The 23,737-nt window shown below is 34.8% G+C and overlaps 4 protein-coding genes, 1 long non-coding RNA gene and 1 other non-coding gene across 6 annotated transcripts; 3 read left to right on the top strand and 3 right to left on the bottom strand.

The window, feature by feature from the left end:
• TRNAH-GUG lies at window positions 59-130 on the top strand. The gene has a single exon. It is a non-coding gene; the product is annotated as a tRNA-His (tRNA).
• LOC109329564 (RNA-binding protein 12-like) lies at window positions 1,936-2,560 on the bottom strand. The gene has a single exon (XM_019563254.1). It carries the CDS (start codon window positions 2,501-2,503, stop codon window positions 2,099-2,101), a length of 405 nt encoding a protein of 134 aa, XP_019418799.1. The 5' UTR covers window positions 2,504-2,560; the 3' UTR covers window positions 1,936-2,098.
• Window positions 4,459-6,415, bottom strand: LOC109329562. Its single transcript, XM_019563252.1, has one exon. The coding sequence runs from the start codon at window positions 6,296-6,298 to the stop codon at window positions 4,679-4,681; it is 1,620 nt and encodes a 539-aa protein (XP_019418797.1). The 5' UTR covers window positions 6,299-6,415; the 3' UTR covers window positions 4,459-4,678.
• LOC109329559 (probable ubiquitin-like-specific protease 2A) lies at window positions 10,835-20,466 on the top strand. The gene is made up of 17 exons (XM_019563246.1): window positions 10,835-11,099; window positions 11,181-11,252; window positions 11,335-11,561; window positions 11,805-11,895; window positions 12,031-12,083; window positions 13,812-14,009; window positions 14,080-14,155; window positions 15,093-15,201; window positions 15,635-15,712; window positions 16,189-16,320; window positions 16,674-16,874; window positions 16,959-17,014; window positions 17,094-17,184; window positions 17,510-17,600; window positions 17,680-17,802; window positions 18,809-19,216; window positions 19,538-20,466. Exons 1-17 carry the CDS (start codon window positions 10,940-10,942, stop codon window positions 20,156-20,158), a joined length of 2,787 nt encoding a protein of 928 aa, XP_019418791.1. The 5' UTR covers window positions 10,835-10,939; the 3' UTR covers window positions 20,159-20,466.
• Window positions 12,130-13,925, bottom strand: LOC109329566. The gene is made up of 3 exons (XR_002105549.1): window positions 13,818-13,925; window positions 12,359-12,363; window positions 12,130-12,156 (listed from the first exon to the last, which is right to left on the bottom strand). It is a non-coding gene; the product is annotated as an uncharacterized LOC109329566 (long non-coding RNA).
• Window positions 21,573-23,227, top strand: LOC109329563 (magnesium-dependent phosphatase 1-like). Its single transcript, XM_019563253.1, has 4 exons — window positions 21,573-21,751; window positions 21,853-22,024; window positions 22,639-22,755; window positions 22,869-23,227. The coding sequence occupies exons 1-4, from the start codon at window positions 21,588-21,590 to the stop codon at window positions 23,040-23,042; spliced, it is 627 nt and encodes a 208-aa protein (XP_019418798.1). The 5' UTR covers window positions 21,573-21,587; the 3' UTR covers window positions 23,043-23,227.

Consider the following 23,737-nt stretch of genomic DNA (forward strand, 5'->3'; position numbering starts at 1 on the left):
ATATTTCGTTACAATTAAGACTCGATAATAATAAATAGTTCACAGCAATATTCATGATGTGGCTGTAGTTTAGTGGTAAGAATTCCACGTTGTGGCCATGGAGACCTGGGCTCGAATCCCAGCAGCCACACTTTTTCATTTTTCATTATTTTCATCATTCATGTTTTGAAACTTCAGACGACGTCGTTTAGCTGCTCCCATTCCTCAAAACGCAACAACAACTCATTCTTTCTTACGACACTTCTCAATTTCAATCTCACGATTCAGCAACACAAAAGGTCAATTTCTCATTCATACCCCTTTTTTTCATTTTCGATTTTCATTCTTTGCATTCTCGGATCCTTTACTTCGCTTACGCCTTTTACCCCTTTTGATAAATGCTACATTTTTATATTTTATATATATTTATTTAGTTAATGGTAGTAGCAAGATTGCATTTTGATGGCCATTGTTTCGTAAATTTGAAAACTTGTGTAAAAATAATTATTCAATTTAGTTTCAATTGTCTTTTATTTTAAACCCTTTGTTTGGATCTATGATACAATGATCCATTTACTTTCATGTGATGGTGAATTCATGAACAGTGATTATAATGCAATAGGGCTTTGATGCCTTTTTTACAAAAGGAAATTGAACAATCTTTTCTGGGTCTGTGATTTTGGGTAATTTTGTGCATTGTTGGTTCAATAATAGGGTAGCTAGCTATGGAAATTTGAATAAAAGTTTCAGAAATCTGATGCCAAACTTGTTAGTGTTATGACTTATTGTTCATAATTTGAGGTTTATTTATGTTTTTCTGAACCATGTTTACACGGATTCTGTTTATGTATATATTATGAGAATAAATTATCTCCTTGTACCACTTAAATCTACTAAGTGTTTGACATGTCTTTTTTTTATTTTATAATATATTTTAAAATGAAAACTTCTTCAAAGAAGGGAAATAAGACTCATGTCAAACGCTGAATAGATTTAAAGAGATAAATTATCTTATGATACGAGGAGATATATTCTTATAATATTGTTATTTTTTTGTGATGCTGAAATTTGGTAAGGAAACATATTGCATAATTTGTTTCCATAAAGACTCTGGTTATTGTTTAGTTTCTTTGCTCATGGAGTATTGTGTTTATTTGTGGTTTTTGATTGAGAGAAAAAATGTGAATTTGATATATTAGGATACTTTGTATTTGATGATTTGATTGGTTCCTTTTTCTTTCTCTTGTCTGATCCAGGAAGTAAAAGATGATTGATGATGAAGCCTTGGGATTCATTGCCAACACTCTTGGCATCTTCATTTTTGGATTGGTAATAGCATATCACTTGGTCACAGCAGACCCCAAATATGAAGCCACCTAGAAGATACTTAATACTTTGAATTTTCTTATGTATGACACAAGTTTGATGGATTCAGTTTTGTTTATTGATCTGTTGGGTCAGTTTGTATGACTTAATATTGGTGAAACAATAGTTTATGACTTCTTACAACTAAATCTTCAATATTTTGTTTACCATATTAGATTTCATGCAGTCCTTTTAAGCAATTTGACATGGTGACTGGTCAATAATTGGTATATTTGGTGTTAGATTAACTGCTGATATAAAGAGATAATATCTACTCTCGCACATTGTGTGTCACTATGTGTCGTGGATTCTGATTGGTAAAGAAACATCATCTCTACCCATGTATCACTATTTAATTATCAAATATTTAAATCAATTGATCGATTATAATGTTGCCACACTTTGTGGGTCAATAGAGGTTGTCTCCAATGCATCGTACCCAATGCTATGCGCTATGGTATATGCCACTGAGCATACTTGTACCAAACATAATTAGATAGCTAATTAGGATGGTAGAACTTAGAAGAGTCTAAAAGAAGAAGAAATCATAGCTTTATAAATCTGTAATACAAGAAATTGCAAGAAACACAATAGTTGAAAAGAAAGTACATTGTATATCACACCAAACAACATAGATAAAATGACAACCTCAAACACTCTCACATACATGAAATTAAAAGGCTATATCGATTGCATGCATTCGACTACGTCATGCGACTCAGTAGAGATACAGAGTATGAGCTTGTGAAAGTTTTTAAGGGGTGGAGGTTGAAGGTGGTGGGGAGAAGAATGGGATGGAAGGTAAAGTGGTTGGGATCGAGGGCACGTTGGGCAACGAAGTCGGTGGCAATGGAGGAAGATTAACCTGTGGTAGTGTCGGAATGGCGGTCGGGATGCTCATGCTAGGAAGTGGAGACAAAGTGGGCTTAGGAAGAGATGGGATAGAGGGCAATGGTGGAACATTGACTCCCTGAGGCAATGTTGGAATTGAAGGCAAAGGTGGGAATGTAAATGTTGTTGGGTTAGGCAAAGTGGGAATGGTTGGGATATTTGGTGAAGTTGTTGTTTGCAAAAGATTACGAGCTCCTAGGCTGAAGCTCATGCTTGAGAAGGCCAGAACAAAGAGTAAAGATGTGATGAACAATTTCCTTGAAGCCATGGCTAAATGAAGATTTTGGAAATGGATAGGATGAGAAAAAAGGTATTTGCTTTGAGAATGTGTGAGATTGGTAAATATAGAGCTATAGAGACTTGAAGGAACCAAAAAGAACCTTGCCAATCTTTTTTGTTAGGTCACCTTCCTCTGTTGTAAAAGCATTTTATTATGTAAGATTGGTAAGTTGGTTAGCTACTATAAGTTATAAAACACTGATATTCATACATAGGATGGCCAACTCATACCTTGTGTATTGTTTAATGGAAAATGATATATCCTCCTACTAAATCATCATACTTATTCTCCAATCCACGAGAAAGTGACAAATGTCACAAGTGATACTTTAATTATTAGTGATTGGTTTACAAAACTTTCTTGTGGGTACGAGGATATAATATTACTCTTGTTTAATTAGGGAAAAAGGATATAGTACAAAAGTTCAGTATAATTTCAAAATTACCTTTTTTAAAAGTAAAGTTGCCTTTCTCTTTAAATTGATAAATTTAATGACAATTAAACATCTAGTATAGTTTTTAAAACAAAATAGATACCAACTTTGTTTTTGGTACAAGGCAAAGATAAAAAAACAGCAAAACTAAAACATAGGGTACTAGTCCATATGCACGATATTGAATCATTAATGATGGTTTATGTCGGGTTATATCGAACTTAGGTCGGGTTATTACACTCGGATTGCATTAATGATGGCTTCTTAAAGGGTGTGCATGCTAGTTTCCTGTGCATGAAACATAGCACTAGCAACGTCTAAAAAATTGACTTTTAGAAAATGCCATGTGCCAGAATAATAACCACATCCAATTCAGGGGAAAATGCACTATGCAGACCAACTTAGAAAACACCATTTTTTCAGAACTCATTAAGCATTGAGGGGCAATTCTATCGACGCTAAAAAATCAGCGCCCACGCCGAGATGAATGGCCTGTCTGGCAATTTACAATGACAGATGATCCATCGGTTTGGGCATGTGCAGTGAGACCCCCATCCTATGACTCAAATGATGAAAGGCAGTACAACACTAACTCTTTCTGATCAGATTTATACTTAAGATCAAGTAGATGACTCGAAAGGGAATGCACAAAGCACCCGGTAAGTTGCTACATCTGAAGCAAATGTAAGCCTTCGAAGTCGATATTAGCCTACTTCTTAAAAGGAATACAAGTTCACAAACAAAGGAGGGCCACCTAGAATATGGAAAGGATAAGCAGCATCTAATAGAAACCCAACATTTCACATCACCCCGTAAATATATCGGTATAACATACCGAACACATGGCATGTCAGATTAATATGCAAAATATCAGTTGGTAAGCTGATGCAAGTAGACAAACCATAAGCCTTGTCTAATAAATTTACATATAAGCAAAACAATATGATATGGAGAACTCAACTTAGACTAGAGATAAGAGCCTTTTAACCGAATTTCAGCTTCTTTCAACTTTTTTTCATTCACAAAATTTTAACACATTAAAAACTTCTTCCTTGCAAAACAAGGGTGAAGCTCCTTTAAAGCGAGTAGTCTCTCATGTGAGTACACCCTTACTGTGGCCGAAGTGTATACAAACCTCAACCACTAAAACACCCTTACCTTCTCAGTTTAGAGACAAACACACTTTAGATGAGCCTTTCACAAACAAGCAAAAACAAGTGTAAAGTGACATGAATGCCAAAAAGGAACATGGTAGAAGAAAAACCACCAAAACAACAACAAAACCAAACCTTGTGATCCAATTAGGTAGCAACGACTACATGAATCAAGTAAACATGCTGAACACAAAACAAAGGACAAGGTTTTGCTAACAAGCATGGTTAGTGCACCAACGGATGAACAGATAATACCTAAATGCAAATAAGATGGCTGTCATTCAAACAAGTTGGAGTTGAGAGCCAGGTAGAACTCCAAACCAAGCTGTCGTGGTTATTAGTGTGAATGTGTGTGATTTGATTAAAAGTTTAATTAAAATTTCAATCAGCAAATATCATTCCTCGACATAAATAAAATTCTAAACCAAATAAATTAATCCTCCTAAGATTGTTCAAAAGAAAGCGAGGAGGCATTGACACAAGTTATTATAAGACTAGCAGCAGCATCTTGTGCGACAATAAGTACCAACATCCAAGTAACATCTACAACAACAACAAAAACAGGTGCCTACAACACTAGTGACCCTTAACCTTATCATCGGCAACAACATTTAGAATGGGTAAGCTACTGAGGAACTCATCAAGCCCCTCAAAAAACCCAATGCCTTCAATGTTATCCTCGGCATGTCCAGTCCCAGTCGCATTCCCACTGGCATTCCTGCCATTCCGTCCACTCACTCCAGGGGCATGCTCTTCCACCTCATTGCTAAACTCCACATTCAAATCCAACTTCCCCAAGTTTCCTGCAGCCCTCCTCCTGGCACCAACCAACACAGTCTTCTTGCTCGTGTCTGGCCGCGCAGCAACTGGCACCGCAGGCGCAGACCCACCACCACCGTCACCATTAACAGCCTCACCATTAGCCACATTGCCATCCTCGGCACTATTCTGAACCCCCCTCCTTGGCCTATCAACCGCTGACCTCCTAACAACACCACTAGCAGAGGCAATGCCTGTCCTCCTTCCACTCCCCCTTGCCCTCTTCCTCAGCTTCTTAGTGTAAGTATTCCGCCAGTCCCCGTCATCGGAATCATCACTCGAATCCGAAAGTTCTTTCTCCACAAACGCAGTACAAGCTTCCTGATCATAGTAAGCCACAGGCCCCTTCCGACCCCTCCGACCCTTCAGAGGGCAAGGAAACAAAGGGGAAAACGGGTTCCACTCAGAAGAACCCCCACTCAAGTCTTTGGAGTTGCCTGAAAACCCTACCGGAATAAACCCCCAACTGCAGTAACCATCATCGTTCATGCCCAAATTGGGTGGTGCCTTAACCACCAGTGCAGTAAACCCCCTCCGGCAACTCTGGCACCGGAGAGTGCAGTCCTCATACACCTTAGGATACTCATACATAACATAGCAATAAGGACATGCAGTCCAAAAACTCGGTACCTCATTTTCAGTCTCAGTCACTGGCACAGTCTCAGACCGAGTCAATGTCGCGTCACCAGTCTGGTTCACCTGAACCGGTTCAGGTTCAGTCTCATTATGCCTCTCTTCCTCAACAACCACCACCCTAGCCTGATTCGAAGGCTTAGGGTTTTTCCTAATCGGAACCTGCTGCTGCTGCTGCTGCTGTTGTTGTTGACTCTGGTAGACAGGAGTCTGATTCTGATTGAGCTGATGCTGGTTTTGATCTTGGTTTTGTCTGGGAGGAGGGAATTGAAAACCGGTAACCACAGGAGGAGGAGGAGGCCGTTGTTGAGGTGGTTCAGTCAACAACCTAAGGTCATTATCATAGATAATTTTCTTGTTAGGGTTAGACAAGACAGACCACGCATCATGCACGAGCTGAAGTGCATGATTTGTGAAAGCGAAAGGGTTCCGATTAGGATCGAGGAGTATAGCGAGACGACGGTACTGTGCAGCAATATACTCAATACTATGAGTGTATCGAAGTACCTGAAGGATTGAGTACCAATCGAGTAAATGCTCTCCGATCCGTACCTCACCGGCAAGGAGAGTGTCGATAACAACGAGTAGAAGCTCCGTCGCTTCATATCTCGGGTCAGATTCTCTGGCACGGATCGCGAATGAACGAGCACCGTGCAAGTCACGTGCGGTTAAAAGCTTGTTCGCCGTGAAAAGCCACCGCTCCGCTTCAGCTCTTCCACCACCGCCACTACCTTGAGCATCCATTTTGAAATTGAAGGGTTTAAAGTTTGAAGTTAGAAAAGTGAAGTGAATTGAACTAGTAAATGTTAAGTCTTAAGAGAGAGAGAGTTTGTGTGTGGGGTGAAAAAGTGATTGGGGTGTTTGGATAAACCAGAAAGGACGTGAGATTGATGACGTGTGATTGGGGTGTTTGGAACAACTGTGTCTTATTCTCTATCTCGGATGAATCATATGTTATTACATAAATAAAAGAATATTTTTTTAAAAATAAAATGTAATATTCTGATTAAGTCGGAATAAAAAATAAAACATCATCCAAGATAAGTGATCTATGTCTTTCGGACAAGGTGTATTTTACTTCCGAAGAACAATAATGTTATTTCTAATATTATTTACATGAAAATGTAAATGATTTTCCTTTTCAGAAAAAGAGAGATAGATCTCATAATATAGGTGATTTTTATTATGTTTATTAGTTTTCTATGTTTTTTATGTTTTTACTTCGCAAGAACAACAATGTTATTTCTAATACTATTTACATCAAGATATAAGTAATTTTCCTTTTTAGAAAAAAAGAGATAGATCTCACAATTTATAGGTAAATTTTATTATATAATTAATTTTCTAAGTTATTTCATGCTTTTATTTTGGTCTTGTGGTTTTTTATTTTGATTATCTAAATTTTAATCTAAAGTCATAATTTTGACTTGTAATAATAAAGAAGATATAAATCTCTTATTAATTTCTAAAATTTCAAAATACAAAAAATAACTTATAAAATCATGGAAATATTAACTTTAATCAATTATTTGAAACTATATATATATATATATATATATCATCAAAATGTAGAATAAGAAAAAAATAGTAACAGAAAAATGTATAATTTTTGTCTTCTTCGCGGTCTTTTTAATCACGAAAAGTTACCAAAATTTCTTCTACATATTTAATGTGAAGTGTTGAAATTTATTGATTTCTTAATTGCTGATATTTATTTATTGATGATTTTTTTATATATATTGAATTCGAGCATTGAATACGAAACATCTTCTTTCATAAACATGAACTCTTCTATTTTTCTTAATCATTCATTATTTTGATAAAAAGTTATTCATCTTTATGACTTTCCTTTGAACAAATACTATTTTAATAAATTAAATATTGTTATTTGACCTTCATACTTATACTCACTTTTCCAACTGATAGATCACTCTTTGTTGATATAAGCCTTTTACTTAGGTAAATACAAGTCGGTGATATTAATTTTTCTTAGTCAAAATACTAAAGAAATTTATTCTTTGGGTGAAACAGTAGATTTTCTCTAACCTAAGTCTCATTTTTTTTTACTTATGCAAACTATATTTTTCAAATATATACATGATCGAACTAAATTAGTTGTGTTTCATTTCAGTCTAAAAGATTTGTCATGATCAGACTAACGTGATAGTTGTCAATCTGAGGTTGTATAAGACAAGTCCATTATGGGTATCCTCAAATTTTGATTGGACAATCAGACACGATCTAAACAATAGTGCATGGACCACTTCTGCCATCCACCTCCCATGTCGTATGCACAAGACTATCATATCCCCTAAACTAAACATACACTTGCCACAAGCTGCATGTCACACCCACATCGCACCCATTTTTTGCTAAATTACAAGGATATGCTTACTCGACCTACCACAATATATAAGTTAACTATTCATATAGTGTGGACCTGTCAGAACCGTCTAACATGAGAAAAGTAATTAGTACTTATCTATAATAGACTTGGCCAACTCAGATGGTCGACTAGGCTAACAACATTTGATATGAATATTACATGCACCCCGCACTTTAAGGGTGTGTTTGGTTTCAGGAAATATTTTCTATTTCTATTTCCTATTTTCATTTTTAAGAAACAATTTTCATTTCCTGAAAACATGTTTGTTATTATCATTTTCATTTTCATAACTATGCACTCTAAACTTCATAAACCAGGACAATTACTCTTGCAATGAATCTAATTCTAAATTCTAATCACTAAAATAGTCAAACCAATGATTTTATAGAATGTCTACATATTTGATACTTACATTTTTTTTCCAATGTATTTTATGTCAATAATACGTTGAACATTTTTAGTTGTTGGACTTGGTCATTTGCTATTACAAAAGCGTGTGAAAAGTCATAATGAACGTCATGTAGTTGCAGATGCTCTCCAAAAAGGTAAAATTAAAATAAAATTACTAACGATGCTATACTATTTAATTAAGGTTGTAGTAACATTAAGAAGCGTCAATTTTCATCCCAAAATCATATATTATCATAATCATCATCGAACTATTTCAACAATATCACAAGAGAGACGAAGAAAAGTTGTTATGTTGAGAGATAAAGAAATAAATTTTATTATGAAGATGTGTGATAGTAAGGACAAGGGAGACCATCATCAATTGATTTCTGCATTTTGGTGATTAGTGAAGAGAGTAATTGAAAATAATATTCCCCTCATTCCACATCTTTTGATGTTGAAGGTTATGCACATAGTTTCAAAAAATATTACATGAAGTAAAAATTCAATAAAATTTGACTAAAGTAGTCACATTTAATACACATAAAAACTGGATTAAAAATGAAATGAAGAAACATGTGGAGAAAATATTAGTAATAAATAAGAGTATAATTGGAAAGTAAAATATAAATGTATATTGGGTTTTCAAAACATCAAAAGATTTGGAATAACATGAAAATGTTAAAACATTAAAAGATATAGATCGAATGGAGTAATAAAAGTCTTAAAATTTTCAATAAAATGTCATTGTCTTATTATTGAAAATATTGGAAATGATATTTTTTCATTTTCAAAATTTCCGGAAATGAAGCTCATGTTTTAAAAAATATGAAATGAAAACAACACAACAAACATGTTGTCACTCTCATTTTCTGATTTCATTGAAAATGGTCAAAGCAAACACACCATAAATAACTTGTTTTTGCTCATTAAACAATGTTTTAAAAGGCCTTATTAATTTTTTCCTTATATAGTTAACAATAATGTTAATTTAATAGCAAATTATGGCAACTTTTAAGTAGTAATAATCCTTATTTCATCAAATATTCAGAAAATAGATTATGTAAGTCTACATAACCCATGGTAATTTAGTCTCTCATATTTTCCTTCTTTCTTTTTTCATTTTATAGTTTATTTAAATATATATTTTAGTTCAAAAAGTAAGGAATTCCTAACCTTTATAATGGATAATATTTGATTATTGTCTATCCAACTTCAAGTATTAATGTCTCAATCGGGTAATAATTTGTTTCTTCATTATTGTATGTAGAAGTTAATTGTGTAGTAAGATTCTTCTTCTTTAGATTTTTGTTACTACATAAAAAAGTTACACGATGGAATCATTCTAACACTTAATTCACCTTAAATATTTCGGAACAAAAGTATCAAAACCTTCTATACCCCATGCGAGATTTACGGGTTGTACCCTTCCGGTTAGTCCATAATGATCGGACACCCATATTTCAAGACCATAAAACCTATTATATGAAATGCGCTAAAATCAAAACAAGCCACCTGTAAGAAATAAATGAATTCCAAAGATTTTTGGCAAATCCAAAGAAGATTTTCTTATTTTTTTTCATGTATAAAAATTAACAATCCCTCTATTATTTATGTTATCCAGTTATGGTGATACCCACACTTCCTTGAAGGGGAATATTGAAATTATGTTAACATTCCATAAAAGCAAGATAAATATAACTTTTAAAATAAAAGAGACATCAAATATAATTAAACCAAATTAAGGCAAGTGCAAAATCTCAAAGTTATAAAATTTATTTACATAAGTATTCCCATGATTTTCACTTCCACAATCTTCTTCTTTTTAAAACTATATTTGGGTACTCAGAAAAAGACATCTCTAAAAGCCAATTTATAAAGACTTTTGGAAATGCCCTTTACTGAAAAGGGAAGCTTTAAAGATATGAATTAGTGTAAGACTTTTCTTTTGAGTTAAACAATCACCACATAGCTATTGATCACTTATTAATATTACTATTTTCAGCACAATTAGTATATTCCAAAAAATTAGCTACTCGGATATTTTTACTACTATTTGCAAATTTATATTTGCCTCAATGATTTTTCATCTCCTTTTATCATAATTGATTTTTTCATCATTGTCCATCAACTCACTATTTTCTTCATAAATCACCAACAAGTTATATACACATTTCAAAAAATTCAAAAAAAATAAAATCATGTAGTACTTAATCTTGATTGTAGAATGAAATGTGCTTGTTTGCAAAATTAAAGTAAAATAATGTATTGTTGATCGCTAAGTTCATTTACTAGTAATATTCCTCATCTTTTGGTAAGAAGAAATTAATCATTTTAAATATGTAGTTACCCCTACAAAATAAATGTCGTTCTCACAAATCGAACCATCAACATTTTAATTAACCTGGAAATTTAGGGATGTGATCCATATGGCTTAAGTACATTGGTCCAGTAGTTGAAAGTTTAAAGGAAATATAAATATTATATAAATGGAAAGACCAAAAATAACATCTCCCTAACATTTCTGTAATTTTCAATTTCAAACGAGACTCTCTTTCTTTTTCTCTCTCTTACACTGACTCGGTTCCGCTCACTCAGTAACTCGCTCAATGACTCGGCACAGTTCTTCTTCCTCAGCGAAGAAATACGATGTGTTCGAGTTCAACGAAGAAGACGAACGCGTCGAGAAAACTTCTCAGGAAATACTCGGCAAGTTCGCTAACCCTAGCACTCACTCTCCCATTGTCAAATACCATTTCCTCAAAGCTTGTAAGTTACTTCACTTCATTTCGATTTTTCCTTCATTTTTTATAATTCGCATTCGCGGTTACAATTCTCGATTCTGTGTAGTTGCGCGTGGTTCCGAAACTCCGTTGAAGAATGTTGCTACCAGTGATGATCCGATTGACCTTGACAATGAAGGTACTGATCATTGATCATTCATATAAAAACTTTTGTGCGTTTTTTCAATGGTTTTATTATGATTCCTTTTATTTTTGTCAAGTTTCATCTGATTCTGATGAAGAAGAAGCAAAACGCTCGCCGGAGAAAGTTTCTAATAAAAACAAACCGTTAGAGGTTGATGATGATGACGGCAACGGTACAGCGGCCGATGTGGATCATGAAGTCAGATATGCTAATTCATGGGGAATGGACACGCCGCTAGGAGAATGTGCCGATAAAGAGATCACTGGCTTTAATGATTCTGTGGAAAGCGATTTTGACTTGAAAGTAATCACTTATGTTCTTATCTTGTGTTATGCATGTTTTTTAAATTATGGAGTTGTTTTTGGTGACTGTGAAGTTAAATTTTGTTTCAGAATCAGTTGATTGATTTGATTTCAGATTCTATTAGTGTAGAAAGTGATTTTGACTCGAAAGTAATTACTTATGTTCATTACGATTCTATAATGTGTCATGCATGCCTTAAACCATGGAGTTTTTGTTGACGTTGTTAAGCTAATATTGTTTCAGAATCAGTCGACTGAGGTGGTTTCAGATTCGGAAGATGATGACGACCTTAGTCAAATAAATTCTTCAACTTCAATTACTTCAAAAGATGGAGGTTTTCCCCCTTTCCCTTTCAGATATTCTAAGTGAAACATGGTGTATTTATCATTTTCATAACCAGTACTAAACTTCTCTATTTTGTACTGGCTTGCCATGTACTAATAGTGAGTTTTTGTTTTTGTGATTTCAGTTCCCTTGGAGGACCAGCTAGTGGAGCAGCATGATTCAATAGCATTTGACATTGTAAGTTTATCTGTCACGACTTTATTATATTACCTAATAGGCTAATAGCATGATTCTATAGCATTTGACATTGCTTTATTATATTACCTAATCGGTAATAGCTATGTTGCTTGGGTGTGAAGTACCAACACAATATGACACATAAATACAATGGTGTTTTTGAACATGCTTTATTATATTACCTCATAGCTATGATGTTGCTTGGGTGCGAATTATCTGGTACGAACCATACGATGCATAAATAGAATAGTGGGGTATGGGGAGGGTAGATGTACACAATCTTACCCTTGCAAGGAAATAGATTGTTTCCAGGTTAACAAAAAAAGGAGCTCGCCAAAAATATGGGTGCAAATGCATCAAATGATTATTGGTTGGGGATATGAGTACTACGTAGGTACGTCACCAATTTTGGCGTATACGTGCTTCATAGCTTCTTAGTTGTAACTCATGTATACTATGTATCAAAACTGAGTTCATAATGAAATATAAAATGAAATCCGGTCCTAGTTTCTCTATCTCTTTTGCTTTATGGGAAAAATATGTCACTTAAGTAGTAGCATCAGTTAGGGTTATTTTATCGTATTATATTTTTACGTATCCTAGATAATCTCTTACGCTTTATTTCTTATTTATGTTCCGTGATTTTTTCCTTATGCAATTACGACTAGCAGTCTACTACTACTTTTTTTAATTCTTTTATAAATAGGACTATTTGTTTTGTCCATTGTATCATCTCATCATTTTAATATCAATATTAATCTCATTCTTTTGACTCTTCACTCTTTTTCCTCCTTTTGTGACTTGAAACTGAAACCATCAAACTCAACATGGTATCAGAGAGGTAACATCTTCAGTGACCTACTAGTCACTATTCTACTGCCAAGTTCTAAAAAATCTGGAACTCTAATGTGATAATGTCGTTATCTCTATGCTTTTCTTCCTCCCCTATGTACCGAAACCATAGATCTTTCTAATCACCATCACATTTTCTCTCCCCTTTCTCTGTCCTCCAGTGGCTACTTTCTCATATCTGCACGAGCGTGGTGTGTATCTCTTTTGGCCAAATGCACCACGGATTTAGCCGCCCTCCACTCGGCCAGCCACTGGAACTACATCTTACTACAATTTTTGATGCTCTACCACACACCGTTTCCTGGAATCTTCCCAAACTCACGTTTTCCCAAGCGCGAGTGCGTGTCCAGGCCTCTTTCTGGGTGTTGCTTCATTATTATTCTCCAGCAAGCCTTTTCTGGCCATCTCCAGTCTTGTTTGTCCAGGTCACCATTTGGTTGGAAAATTATAAAATAAATGACCTGGATGCATGTGTAGACATGTAGTGCTTGAATTCTATATAATTGAATTTATTGTTCCGCTGACTTAATTTGGTTGCCTTAAACTTATTATCTAATAGTTTCCTAATAATAAAGATGGTGTCTTTGAAATTATTTTTGGAAATCAAAAGCTGTCGGTATTCACTCTTTTGGTACACTGTGATTGGTCTGGTTAGCTTACTTGATCTAATTTTTGCAACTCAGTCTAAAAAAAGTGTCTGAAAAACTTAATTATGGTTGTACTTGTGAATTGTTCATTCATTTTCAATTGGAACTATTTTATATATAATAATATCTGATTTAAATGATAAATATCTGCTTAATCTTGTTCTTGCTGAGATATTCAAAATAGAATTTTATAATGTTATGTTTTGATTTATTATTTTTTCATGTGTAGGACAACATCAAAAAGGTGGTTGTTGTCTTCCCTGACTTTATTCAATACGAGGATTTATATGCCACTAGGTCAAGGTTAATTTTCTCATGGAGCTCCCTGAAACTTGAAGGCTCTACAATTAATGGAGCTGGGGGAACTTTCAAACTTGAGTGGGCATGTGAAGATATTACAAAAATTGAATCACATTGGCTTGGAAAGGTTAAGTTGTATCATCTATTTATTTTCGCTTAATCTCTTACTAAAAAATTTCATTGTTTTTTCCCTGTAGGTTGAAACTGCCATGATCAACCTTCTCCTCAAATCAAAAGGTTCTACAGAAGCTGGAAATATAAATAAAAATCTAGGTGCCACTACTTTCGAAAATAATGTCAATGATCTTTCTCTTTTACTTTGTGCATCAGTATAGATTTGATAATGTTAATCAGCTCGCTTGTGACACTATTTGGTACAGTGTAGTCAGTTATTTGGCCATTGTTTTCTAAAATCATGAATGATGCACAAAAGTGGTTTTACCTTAATGAACTTATTAGCGGATCATGTCTTTGAGATATCTTACTGTGGTTGAAGACTTGAAGCTTTAGATTATTAGCGGATACAGATATATACTTTAAACAAGCCTTAGTTCCAAGTTGATTTATGTGATGGGGGATGGTATATTTATGTTTTTGTCCCGCAATGAATAGTATACTTATTTTTTATTCCTAGTCACTATTCTAAAAATTTAGGAATAGTCATAGTTGCTTTTTTCCGTGCTCTACAGATGGCATGCTTTGACCTAGCATTTTTATTCAGAGGGAAGTTAAGTAGAAGACAGGCAAACAGATAAACAAGGAAGAGTGGAGGGGATCATAAGAAACTAGATTGAGAATTATAACCCTGCTAATAAGGATGCTATCCACCACACCCATGCACTACTGAGAATCGTATAGAATTCTAGAAAAAGTGTGGTGTATTTAGTAGAATAAGCAGGAAGCATTCTTTATTTGAAAATAATATGTAACTGGATGAGTTTGTGCCAAAGGTGTTTGCTCCATATATCTTTTAAATTTGGAAACCTGCTAATTGCATTTGTGGTGGTTAGGAAGCCTTTCTCTTGCTTATTTTATTTGATATTTCATTTTAATTAAGATTCCTTCCAAAGTCAGGAAAAATCTAGACATACTAAGGTTATAGTTTTTTATTGACCATCTTGCTATGATTTAGATATTAGACAGCTAGACCTTGTGCAGAACCGATCAATAATTTGCTGAAGTTCCATAACCTTATCTTAAACTCATGCAGGCTGCAAGCAGTTGAGATTTGCAGTTTATGATCCAAGCTGGTCCAAGGCAGAAGAGGCTATCAAGTTGTTAGATATGCGATACACAGCTATATGGAGTACTATTTTTGAGTAAGTTTTTTAATTCATAACTAATGAGGTGTGAAATATGTTATTTATAAGTGCAACAATGTTAGCTTTTAAGACCCAGATTATTATTTTTTCAGTGTTGAATGAAGTATACAACTTGTCTTAGTTGATAAAGGGAAATGAAAAAAAGGGCAACCCAATGCATGGGGCTCCCAGTCCCACCTAGTGGGGTCTGAGGAGGATAGATGTACGCATCTTTATCCTTGCAAGCGAAAAGGCAATTTCTAGAAGTGAAATGAAAAGAAAAGCAAAAAGTGTCTTCCTCATTTGACTTTTCTTTGTGCATGTTCAGGAAATGTTCTGCCCACAGCTTGCCTTTTGCAGTTTCTTTTATTTTCCTGCAATAGTTTATTCTTGAAAAGGTTGCTAGATTTGTGTAAGGTGTTAATTAGTATTATACTTTATTTCCCTGCAGCATTGATACAGATAAGAACGGAGGTGTTTCTCCATTGGAGCAGTACCACCATTTGTCTCAGAAGCATTATTTTCCCATGTAAGAGGAGCATTTCTACTACCATTTTTGAGATTTCTGTTACTCGATAAGATTTATCAATAAGGCAATAACCTTGAGGGTTTTTCTCTAGTGGGGCCTTCAGGATACAAGAATTGATCATCTAGTGAGTTGGGAGGTGCTTTGTCATCCTTAGAATGAAAGGGTTTATTTGGTTTGAGTGGAACTATATTTTGAATGTTTCTATGGCAATTGATTGGAATAAGATTAGGCAGTTGGAGTCCATATGGTGCAATGCCCATGTCCTTTTTACGAGGTTTGTCTAACATATATGTTGAGGGATTGGGAAACTATTGTACATTAATTTTCTCTTTATTCATGTTTGTTTTATGTTTTTTTCTTCAGTTTAGAAGGATTCTTTACTCTTTGCAATTCTTTCTCTTCATCTTAATAAATTTATTCTTTTATCATTTTTTCTTGTTGATAAGAAACGGATTGTTAATGTATCATCTTTGCAGTTTTGACGAGGCTTTTGAGGAGGTTATTTATCCAAAGGGGGAACCTGATGCTATTTCTATTAGTAAGAGAGATGTTGAGCTCTTACGGCCTGAAACATTCATTAATGATACTATCATTGACTTTTATATCAAGTAAGCATGATAGTAGAGTTTGCGACTCAATTTTTTCCAGTGATAATGCCATGGTTGACTACTATTATTAAGAAAAGTTCGTTTTTATCCCCCCTCAACCCACACATACACATGCGGAGACATTCAACCATGTTTCCGTATAATCTCATTAATGTTATTCCTTTTCGTCCTGTAGCTTGAAAGAAAGTTATTTGAACATCATGTTCTTTGAGTTATTCTTAGTAGTCTTGTTCACCAATTTCTTTTTCTATAACTTCTTCAATTATAATATGTACTTAATTGTTTAGATATGCTGCTTTCTTTGAGGCTCCAAATGAACGGACTAACATTTTCTAAGTTTGGTGTATCTACAGGTATTTGAAAAATAAAATCCCAGATCACAAACAAGACAGGTGTCACTTTTTCAATTGCTTCTTCTTTCGGAAGCTTGCTGATTTAGACAAAGATCCATCAAGTGCTTGTGATGGTAAAGCAGCATTCCAGCGTGTACGCAAATGGACAAGGAGAGTCAACCTTTTTGAAAAAGATTATATCATAATTCCCATAAACTACAGGTGATAGGTTAACTGAAGCATCTAGCTTGCTCATTTGTATTTTGCTGCATCTAAAGAAACATTACTAATGTTTGTTGATGACAGTCTTCACTGGAGTTTGATTGTAATTTGTCATCCTGGTGAAGTTGTATGCTTCAAAGGTAAGATGCTTTTCCTTCGAGTTATTCTATCATCTATGGTTTATTGGGACATTCTCCATTTTATTTGACTGTTTTGTAGGAGAGTTTAAAGAATCTTCCAAAGTACCTTGCATTTTGCACATGGATTCTCTAAAAGGAAGTCATAAAGGTCTTAAGAATGTTTTCCAAAGGTAGCTTCATGATGGTTGAGAATAAGTTGATGAATTTTCACCTTTTCTGTTCCTATTTTTGGTTATTTCCTGAGGTTTCTGATTTTATTTTTATAATTGAGTGAGGTAAATCAACATGGGATATTGTTCATGGATTCTGGTTTCTGCAAAGTTTGCTCAGCAAAGTTTCTTTATAGATTGCCAAACGGCTTAAAACTCGTAGTTTCTTTATAGAGAGGAAACTCAATCTTTTAATCTAAACCTTCTTTTAGTAGATTTCACATGCTTTCTGTTATTGCACACTGAGTCTGTCTTGTGTTGTCTCCTATATCTGCTGAAATGACAGTTACCTATGTGAAGAATGGAAAGTGAGGCACAATAATGTGGCAGATGATGATGTTTTAAAGTTTTTACATTTGCGATTCATCTCATTAGAGGTATTCTCCCTCCCTATGAATACATAGAATAAAATTCTACACCTCATTGACTGAAGTTTTCGTTTTCATCTTATTATAGTTGCCGCAGCAGGAGAATTTTTATGATTGTGGCCTCTTTCTGCTCCATTATGTGGAACGCTTTCTGGAGGAAGCTCCTGTTAACTTCAACCCTTTTAAGATAATGACGAAGTTCTCTAATTTTGTGAGTGACTTCCCATTGCATAAAAAACTTTAATATGCTGTATTTTTGTAATAGCATTTATTTCTTTGGTAGACTGCTTACTTCTAAGTTCTAACTTCATTTCAAATTTCATAATTCAAGTAGCAGTGTAGTTTGTTGTATCTTGGATTAACAATTTGTAGTCTGGTGATCTGGTTGATTCTGTCTTGTCCTGTGCTAGATGGAAAGAGATTGGGATTTAGAACAATCATGAGTATATATGCTTGCTGCTGATACCGCCCTCTGATTTTCTTCTGGAATTAAGAAAAACACTGAAACTGAGGATTATATGAGCAGCTTAAATAATGTGGTCAAGTGATTCTGTGCATTTAGTTCAACAAACTGTGATTTTGTCCAAAGATGACATGTGGGCACCCTATTGTGCCAATATTTTACTCAAGAAATCATCAGGGAAATTAATTTAATTGGACGGTAAACAACTGATATACAACAACCAAGCCTTAATTTCAGTAGTGCGGGTAAACAACTGGTTTATGCCAATTTTTTTCTGATGTTTTTCTCCCCCCTTCCTTCTGATTGTATGCTCATGTGTGTACTTGTACACTTGGACCTTGGCACCTTTGTTTCTGCCAAAAAGTTGGGAAGTGTTACTTTCTATTGTTTTTTGGGAATTGATATGAGCCTGTCCAATGATAATGTTAGGTTGTATTTGATGTGTCTGCTTGTGTGTCTTTTTTTTGTAAAAGTCTGCCTGTGTGCCTTTTTTGTAAAACTCTGCTTGTGTGTCTAGATGTTTGTTAGTATGCTCATGTGTACCATAATTTTACTAATTCAATTAGTTACATTAATATTTCTTGTAAATTACTTATTGCTGGAATTTTTTCATGCATCTTTTTTCTGCCACCTGCATTTTATGAATACACTGTTTTATTATAGTTTATATATCATACAAAATGTTTACAGTTTTGTCATTCTGATTTGTTTAATATTTTCAGTCACAGTTGAATTTTCTTCTTTCCATTTTCAGTTGAGCAGCAACTGGTTCCCTCCGCCAGAGGCGTCTCTTAAACGATCTCATATACATAATTTAATTTATAATATCCTTGACGATTATTCTCCGAAAGCACCATCTGCTGATTGTCTTGATAAAGACCATTCCTCTGAAGAACCTGCCACTAACAAGCACATGGAAGCAGATTCCCAAGGGGGAAGCTCTCTTCCAGAAATGTGCCATGGGAAAAATCCTTCTATTTCAACTACTGAACAAGAGACTAATATTCTGTTCCCAGCAACTTCTCCTTTAAGAGTTGCATCATCTTCGAGAGAACCCGGACTTGTTTTCACCAACATACAAGGGGCACTTGTAAATTCGGGTTCTTCTAATTGTCTGCAGATGTCAACTTGTTATCAGATGAACTTCATGTCACCAATAGAGGTAAATTAATTGTAGTCATTGCATTGATGGTTGGGAATGATAGTTTGATGTTTAGGGATAGAGCCAATTATATTTCATAGGTAGAATTCAAAGTCCACAGACCTTTGAAAGGTATGAATAGTGCTTAATTTCCTTGACTATGGTGTCCCCTCTTTCTTCACCTTGGAATTAGCAAGGTAAAACAGGTACCCAGTTATTTATCTGCATAGTAGTTAAAATTAAAGGTAAATCATAAAGCGACTTATTGTGGTGACTGGTGAGCCTGTTCCACAAAAAATTCTAGATCATCTGATGTATGCCACGTCTCTTGCCCCACTGCAGGAAATTGAAGAGTCTGGCGGGGGAAGTGCTTTATCATTGGAGATACTAAATTCTCAAGCCACCATAATGGCATCTGATTTGCCAACCATGTCATATATCAGCGGAGATCTTAAAGCACCCGAAACATCACTGCAGGGAATGTCTGAAAATTTTGTGGAACCTGTTGGGGGCCATTCATGTTCAAGAGCATCTACTAGCATACCCTGGAACACATTACAGACAGGAGCTCATGAAGACCAGCCTATCAAGAAAACTGAATGGTGGTCTTACACTGTAGACAATACAGATGCAGTTGAGTATTTATCAACCTCCAAAATGGAAGTCGTGGACGTTGTTCAGGATTCTCAGGAGTTGAATGAGGTGCATGTTGTTGATGTGGGTGTGAAGTCTCATTCCTCATTTCAAGGAAGTATAAATTCAGTATCCCATCAAATTGTTGATCTGGAAAACAGCATGAATGTTGGAGATGATACTTTAATTAGCAAGGAAGAGCCACTAACATCAAAAACTGTGAAATGTGATTCTAAAAGGTCAAAGCATATGAATGCAGAAGAACGAAGAAAACGACAACGATTAACGAGAAGCATGTCAAAAAAAGTATGTTTTATGTCTTGTGACTAGTGTTGGTAGCATCATGGTGGCTATAGGTAAATAGAATGTTAATATTTGAAAGCAGTAAACCCCGAATCAAAGACAGGTAGAAGTAAAATGAAATAGAATTAGAGCAGTGGCTGTATCAGCATGTGGCCTTTGAATACTAAATTTAATTGTGTAAAATACCCTTGCCTCTCCCCGAAATTGTTAATCAGCTTTGTTCTCACAATTTTGGTGCGACAAAATTGAGGCAATCACAGACAGTTAAACTTTAGCAAAAGAGTGTATATATAACAAGTATTCTGTGTAGATGTAATTTTCTCCTTGCAAGGTTATTTTTCTATTCCGGAAGGTGAAAGTTTGGAAAGCATTTTCCTAATAGATCCGAGACACTTAGCCATGGAAGGAAGCAGAGCTTCTTCCCTGCACTAGATGTAAAAGCTAAGCATCGAAGGGTTCTCCATTGAGGGATTCCAACCCTCAGGTCTCTGATTTTGTGTGTAAGTAGATAATAGAGTGTAGAGAATCTGTGCCCGTATGGCTTATGTTAGCCTATATAGGCTTGATGGGGGCATGAAGGGTGTCAAGTTAACACATCTGAGAGGTTGATTTGGTGTAGGGCCTAGGAATGTTGCGCCCCATTAATGTGATTCGCAGTTTTGTTCATGATCTTGTGACTGACCTAGGTGCAATTATATTCAGACCCAAAAATCCATTGCTCACACTGAGATAGATGGTCTATCTGTTTGGCTATTTATAGCCATTTACACCAGCATATGATCTATCCGTCTAGGTGTGAACAATGATTTTTGGGTGTTGATAGAATTACCCACCATCTTGATTTCCTCTTTGTGATGATATGGGTCTTTCTTGTGTCTCAACTTGATTCCATCTTTAGCAAGTAATAATCTCATATGTTTTTTAATTTGGTTTTGAATGTTTTAGGCTAACTTAATAATAAGTAATATTAAAATGACTTTATATAAAATAATATATATTATATTTAATCAAGTATAAATTGGATTTGAATTCAAAAAATTATCTCAATCAACATTTGGTCTAGACCCAGCTAAACTATCTCAATCACGTTAACATTTGGCCTAGACCCAGCTCATACTCACCATTTCTCCATAGTGATTTGAGCCTGAGAATACCTTTCAAATACTACCTCAATACTCAACCTTAGCACGCTCCACACAGAATAACAAGTCAATGTTTTAGTTTCTCACGTGTACTTTCGTACTGGAGACAATCATATTCGAGTCGGGAATGTCCACGGATATATGGGCTAACTCTTCTAACGGACATTCTTTCCATCCACAACACTCGAACTCGAGACCTTACTTAAGGAATCAAACATGTATTACTTGTACCAACACCCTTTGGTTAATCACAAGTCAATTGTGCAAAAAGATAGTCTTGAATTTAAAATGAAAGAGGGAATAAAATAAAAACAATGGTATATATAAATGAAGAGAAAAAAACGGAGCATGGTAGCTTGGAAGATATGGGTGACATAGAAAAGGTGAAGGATGAAGCGTTGCAGATAATTGGAACGTTAGAAGTGTTACCAAAGCTTGTTGTCTTCGATCTCGATTACACTCTCTGGCCTTTCTATTGGTACCAATTTCCCTTTTTCCTTTTCTCTCTTCCCATTCAACACTAACCTAATTTATGTTATTATTGTTGTTGTTCTTATTATTGCAAATTTGAATTTGAAGTGAGTGTCGATCGAAGCGTGAAATGCCTTCACTATACCCTCATGTGAATGGAATATTATACGCTCTCAAAGACAAAGGCATTCATATTGCTATCGCTTCTCGTTCTCCAACTTCTGATATTGCAAACGCTTTTCTTAACAAATTGAGTATCAAATCCATGTTTGTTGCACAGGTATTCTCAAAACTGAAAACTATTACATTGTGTGAAATCTTAGGGAGAGGATAAACTTAGTCCATGTCTTAGCCATCAATTATAGGAAAATCCGATGTTTTGAATTAGTGAGCAGATCTAAACCGTTAAATTTCCCTATAATTGATGATTAAGATGTGAAGTAACTGAAATCCTATGTGTTTGCACTCAAATAATTCAGTTTAATTTTGTCCTCAAGTTTTTCAATTTTGTGATTTTTAGTATCCTTGTTTTTTATATTTATCCTCTAACTTAGGTGAAGGTTCAAATATAAGTTTGGAGGATGAAAATCACACCTAAAAATAGGGAACTAAAATTACACAATTGAGAAACTTGAGGGAACAAAAATTGCAATTTAGCCTATTTTTTAATTTTTAATTGCTCATGTCAATAATATTTGTGTAAGAGTTATTTCTGTATGGTTGAAATGATAGAAATGTAATTTATTTTGAAATAATCCAAAAGATTTGGAACTTCTTACATGTTTGTTTTCTAGTCATAAAGACTGTTTTTTTCTTCATAGTTTAATCAATTTGGCATATCCCAAAAATAGTGAACATAATCTTATGCAAACACCCTCCTATCCCATTGTTCAGGAAATATTTTCAAGTTGGACACACAAAACAGAACATTTCCAGAGAATTCATACCAGGACTGGAATCTCCTTCAACTCCATGCTCTTTTTCGATGATGAGAATAGGAACATCCAAGCAGTAATAACAGTGATAGAACTTATTCTGTGATTTCCTTTTATCAACATTAGCTTTTACATTTCCCATTGAGTTGTAATGTATGCTGTATAATTGGATGGATCATCATATGATAGGTCTCAAAAATGGGAGTCACAAGCATTTTGGTTGGGAATGGGGTAAATCTCGGAGCTTTTAGAGAAGGCCTTACAAGATTTTCTCAAAACTGGAATGCATCACAGAAGAACAAGCAGAAATGGGTCACCAAGTACTCCAAAAAGGAGGCAGATACTTCCAACCATGATACATGAAATTGAATATCTGCAATTGTAATTTGATTGTGTATTTCATTCAATAGCTTATGAACTCAAATATGTTGATTAGTCAACTCTTCACTCCCAAGAGAAAGAGAAAAACAATGATATATACATATACTGTGATTTCCCTAGATATTGCACTGGTTTGCAGTATCATTCATTAGCAGTCATTTTATTTACTAGTTTTCTCTTCAACAAAATAGCATCAACTTTTTACACAAATCCATCGTCGCAATTACATGGGTGCATGAAGTATTCATATGTCAATTTCAGTTAACCCTTGTTTTGAATGTAGCATGCACCACCTATGATCTTATTTGGTTTGCGCCGAGTTTCTTCCGTTCGAAGTAAAGAGGACGACAAATGACTCTTGTTCATGACAGGATGAGGGACAGGTAAAAGGATATATCTCTGTGTGTGTTTGTGTGTATCAAGCTCAAGGCTTTTTCTGCATTCAGTTTTGCAAGCATTGCATCTTCTAATTCTTTTGAAGAGTTTTATGCTACAATCCTTTCTCTACATTTTCAATAAGCTCTTCTTTCTCTTGCTTATTATATCTTTCACCACCCTTCATTCCCTCTGCATTGTGCACTTCTAATAAGTAATAATGACTAAAAGCCCAATTACTTTGAAAAATAAAAGAGAGATAAACACAAATACTTTCAAAAATAAAATAAATTTATTACCAA

Source organism: Lupinus angustifolius, chromosome LG16 (assembly GCF_001865875.1).
Source record: "Lupinus angustifolius cultivar Tanjil chromosome LG16, LupAngTanjil_v1.0, whole genome shotgun sequence".
NCBI lineage: Eukaryota > Viridiplantae > Streptophyta > Magnoliopsida > Fabales > Fabaceae > Lupinus > Lupinus angustifolius.

Bases quoted from the DNA above. Each gene is read 5' to 3' on its own strand.
- LOC109329559 (XM_019563246.1), top strand. From the start codon at position 10,940: ATGACTCGGCACAGTTCTTCTTCCTCAGCGAAGAAATACGATGTGTTC. The intron at 15,713-16,188 runs GTAAGAGGAGCA...TCATCTTTGCAG, and splicing joins CAGAAGCATTATTTTCCCAT to TTTTGACGAGGCTTTTGAGG. The intron at 16,875-16,958 runs GTGATAGGTTAA...TGTTGATGACAG, and splicing joins ATAATTCCCATAAACTACAG to TCTTCACTGGAGTTTGATTG.
- LOC109329563 (XM_019563253.1), top strand. From the start codon at position 21,588: ATGGTATATATAAATGAAGAGAAAAAAACGGAGCATGGTAGCTTGGAA. The intron at 21,752-21,852 runs GTACCAATTTCC...TTGAATTTGAAG, and splicing joins ACTCTCTGGCCTTTCTATTG to TGAGTGTCGATCGAAGCGTG. The intron at 22,025-22,638 runs GTATTCTCAAAA...CCCATTGTTCAG, and splicing joins AATCCATGTTTGTTGCACAG to GAAATATTTTCAAGTTGGAC.
- LOC109329564 (XM_019563254.1), bottom strand. From the start codon at position 2,503: ATGGCTTCAAGGAAATTGTTCATCACATCTTTACTCTTTGTTCTGGCC.
- LOC109329562 (XM_019563252.1), bottom strand. From the start codon at position 6,298: ATGGATGCTCAAGGTAGTGGCGGTGGTGGAAGAGCTGAAGCGGAGCGG.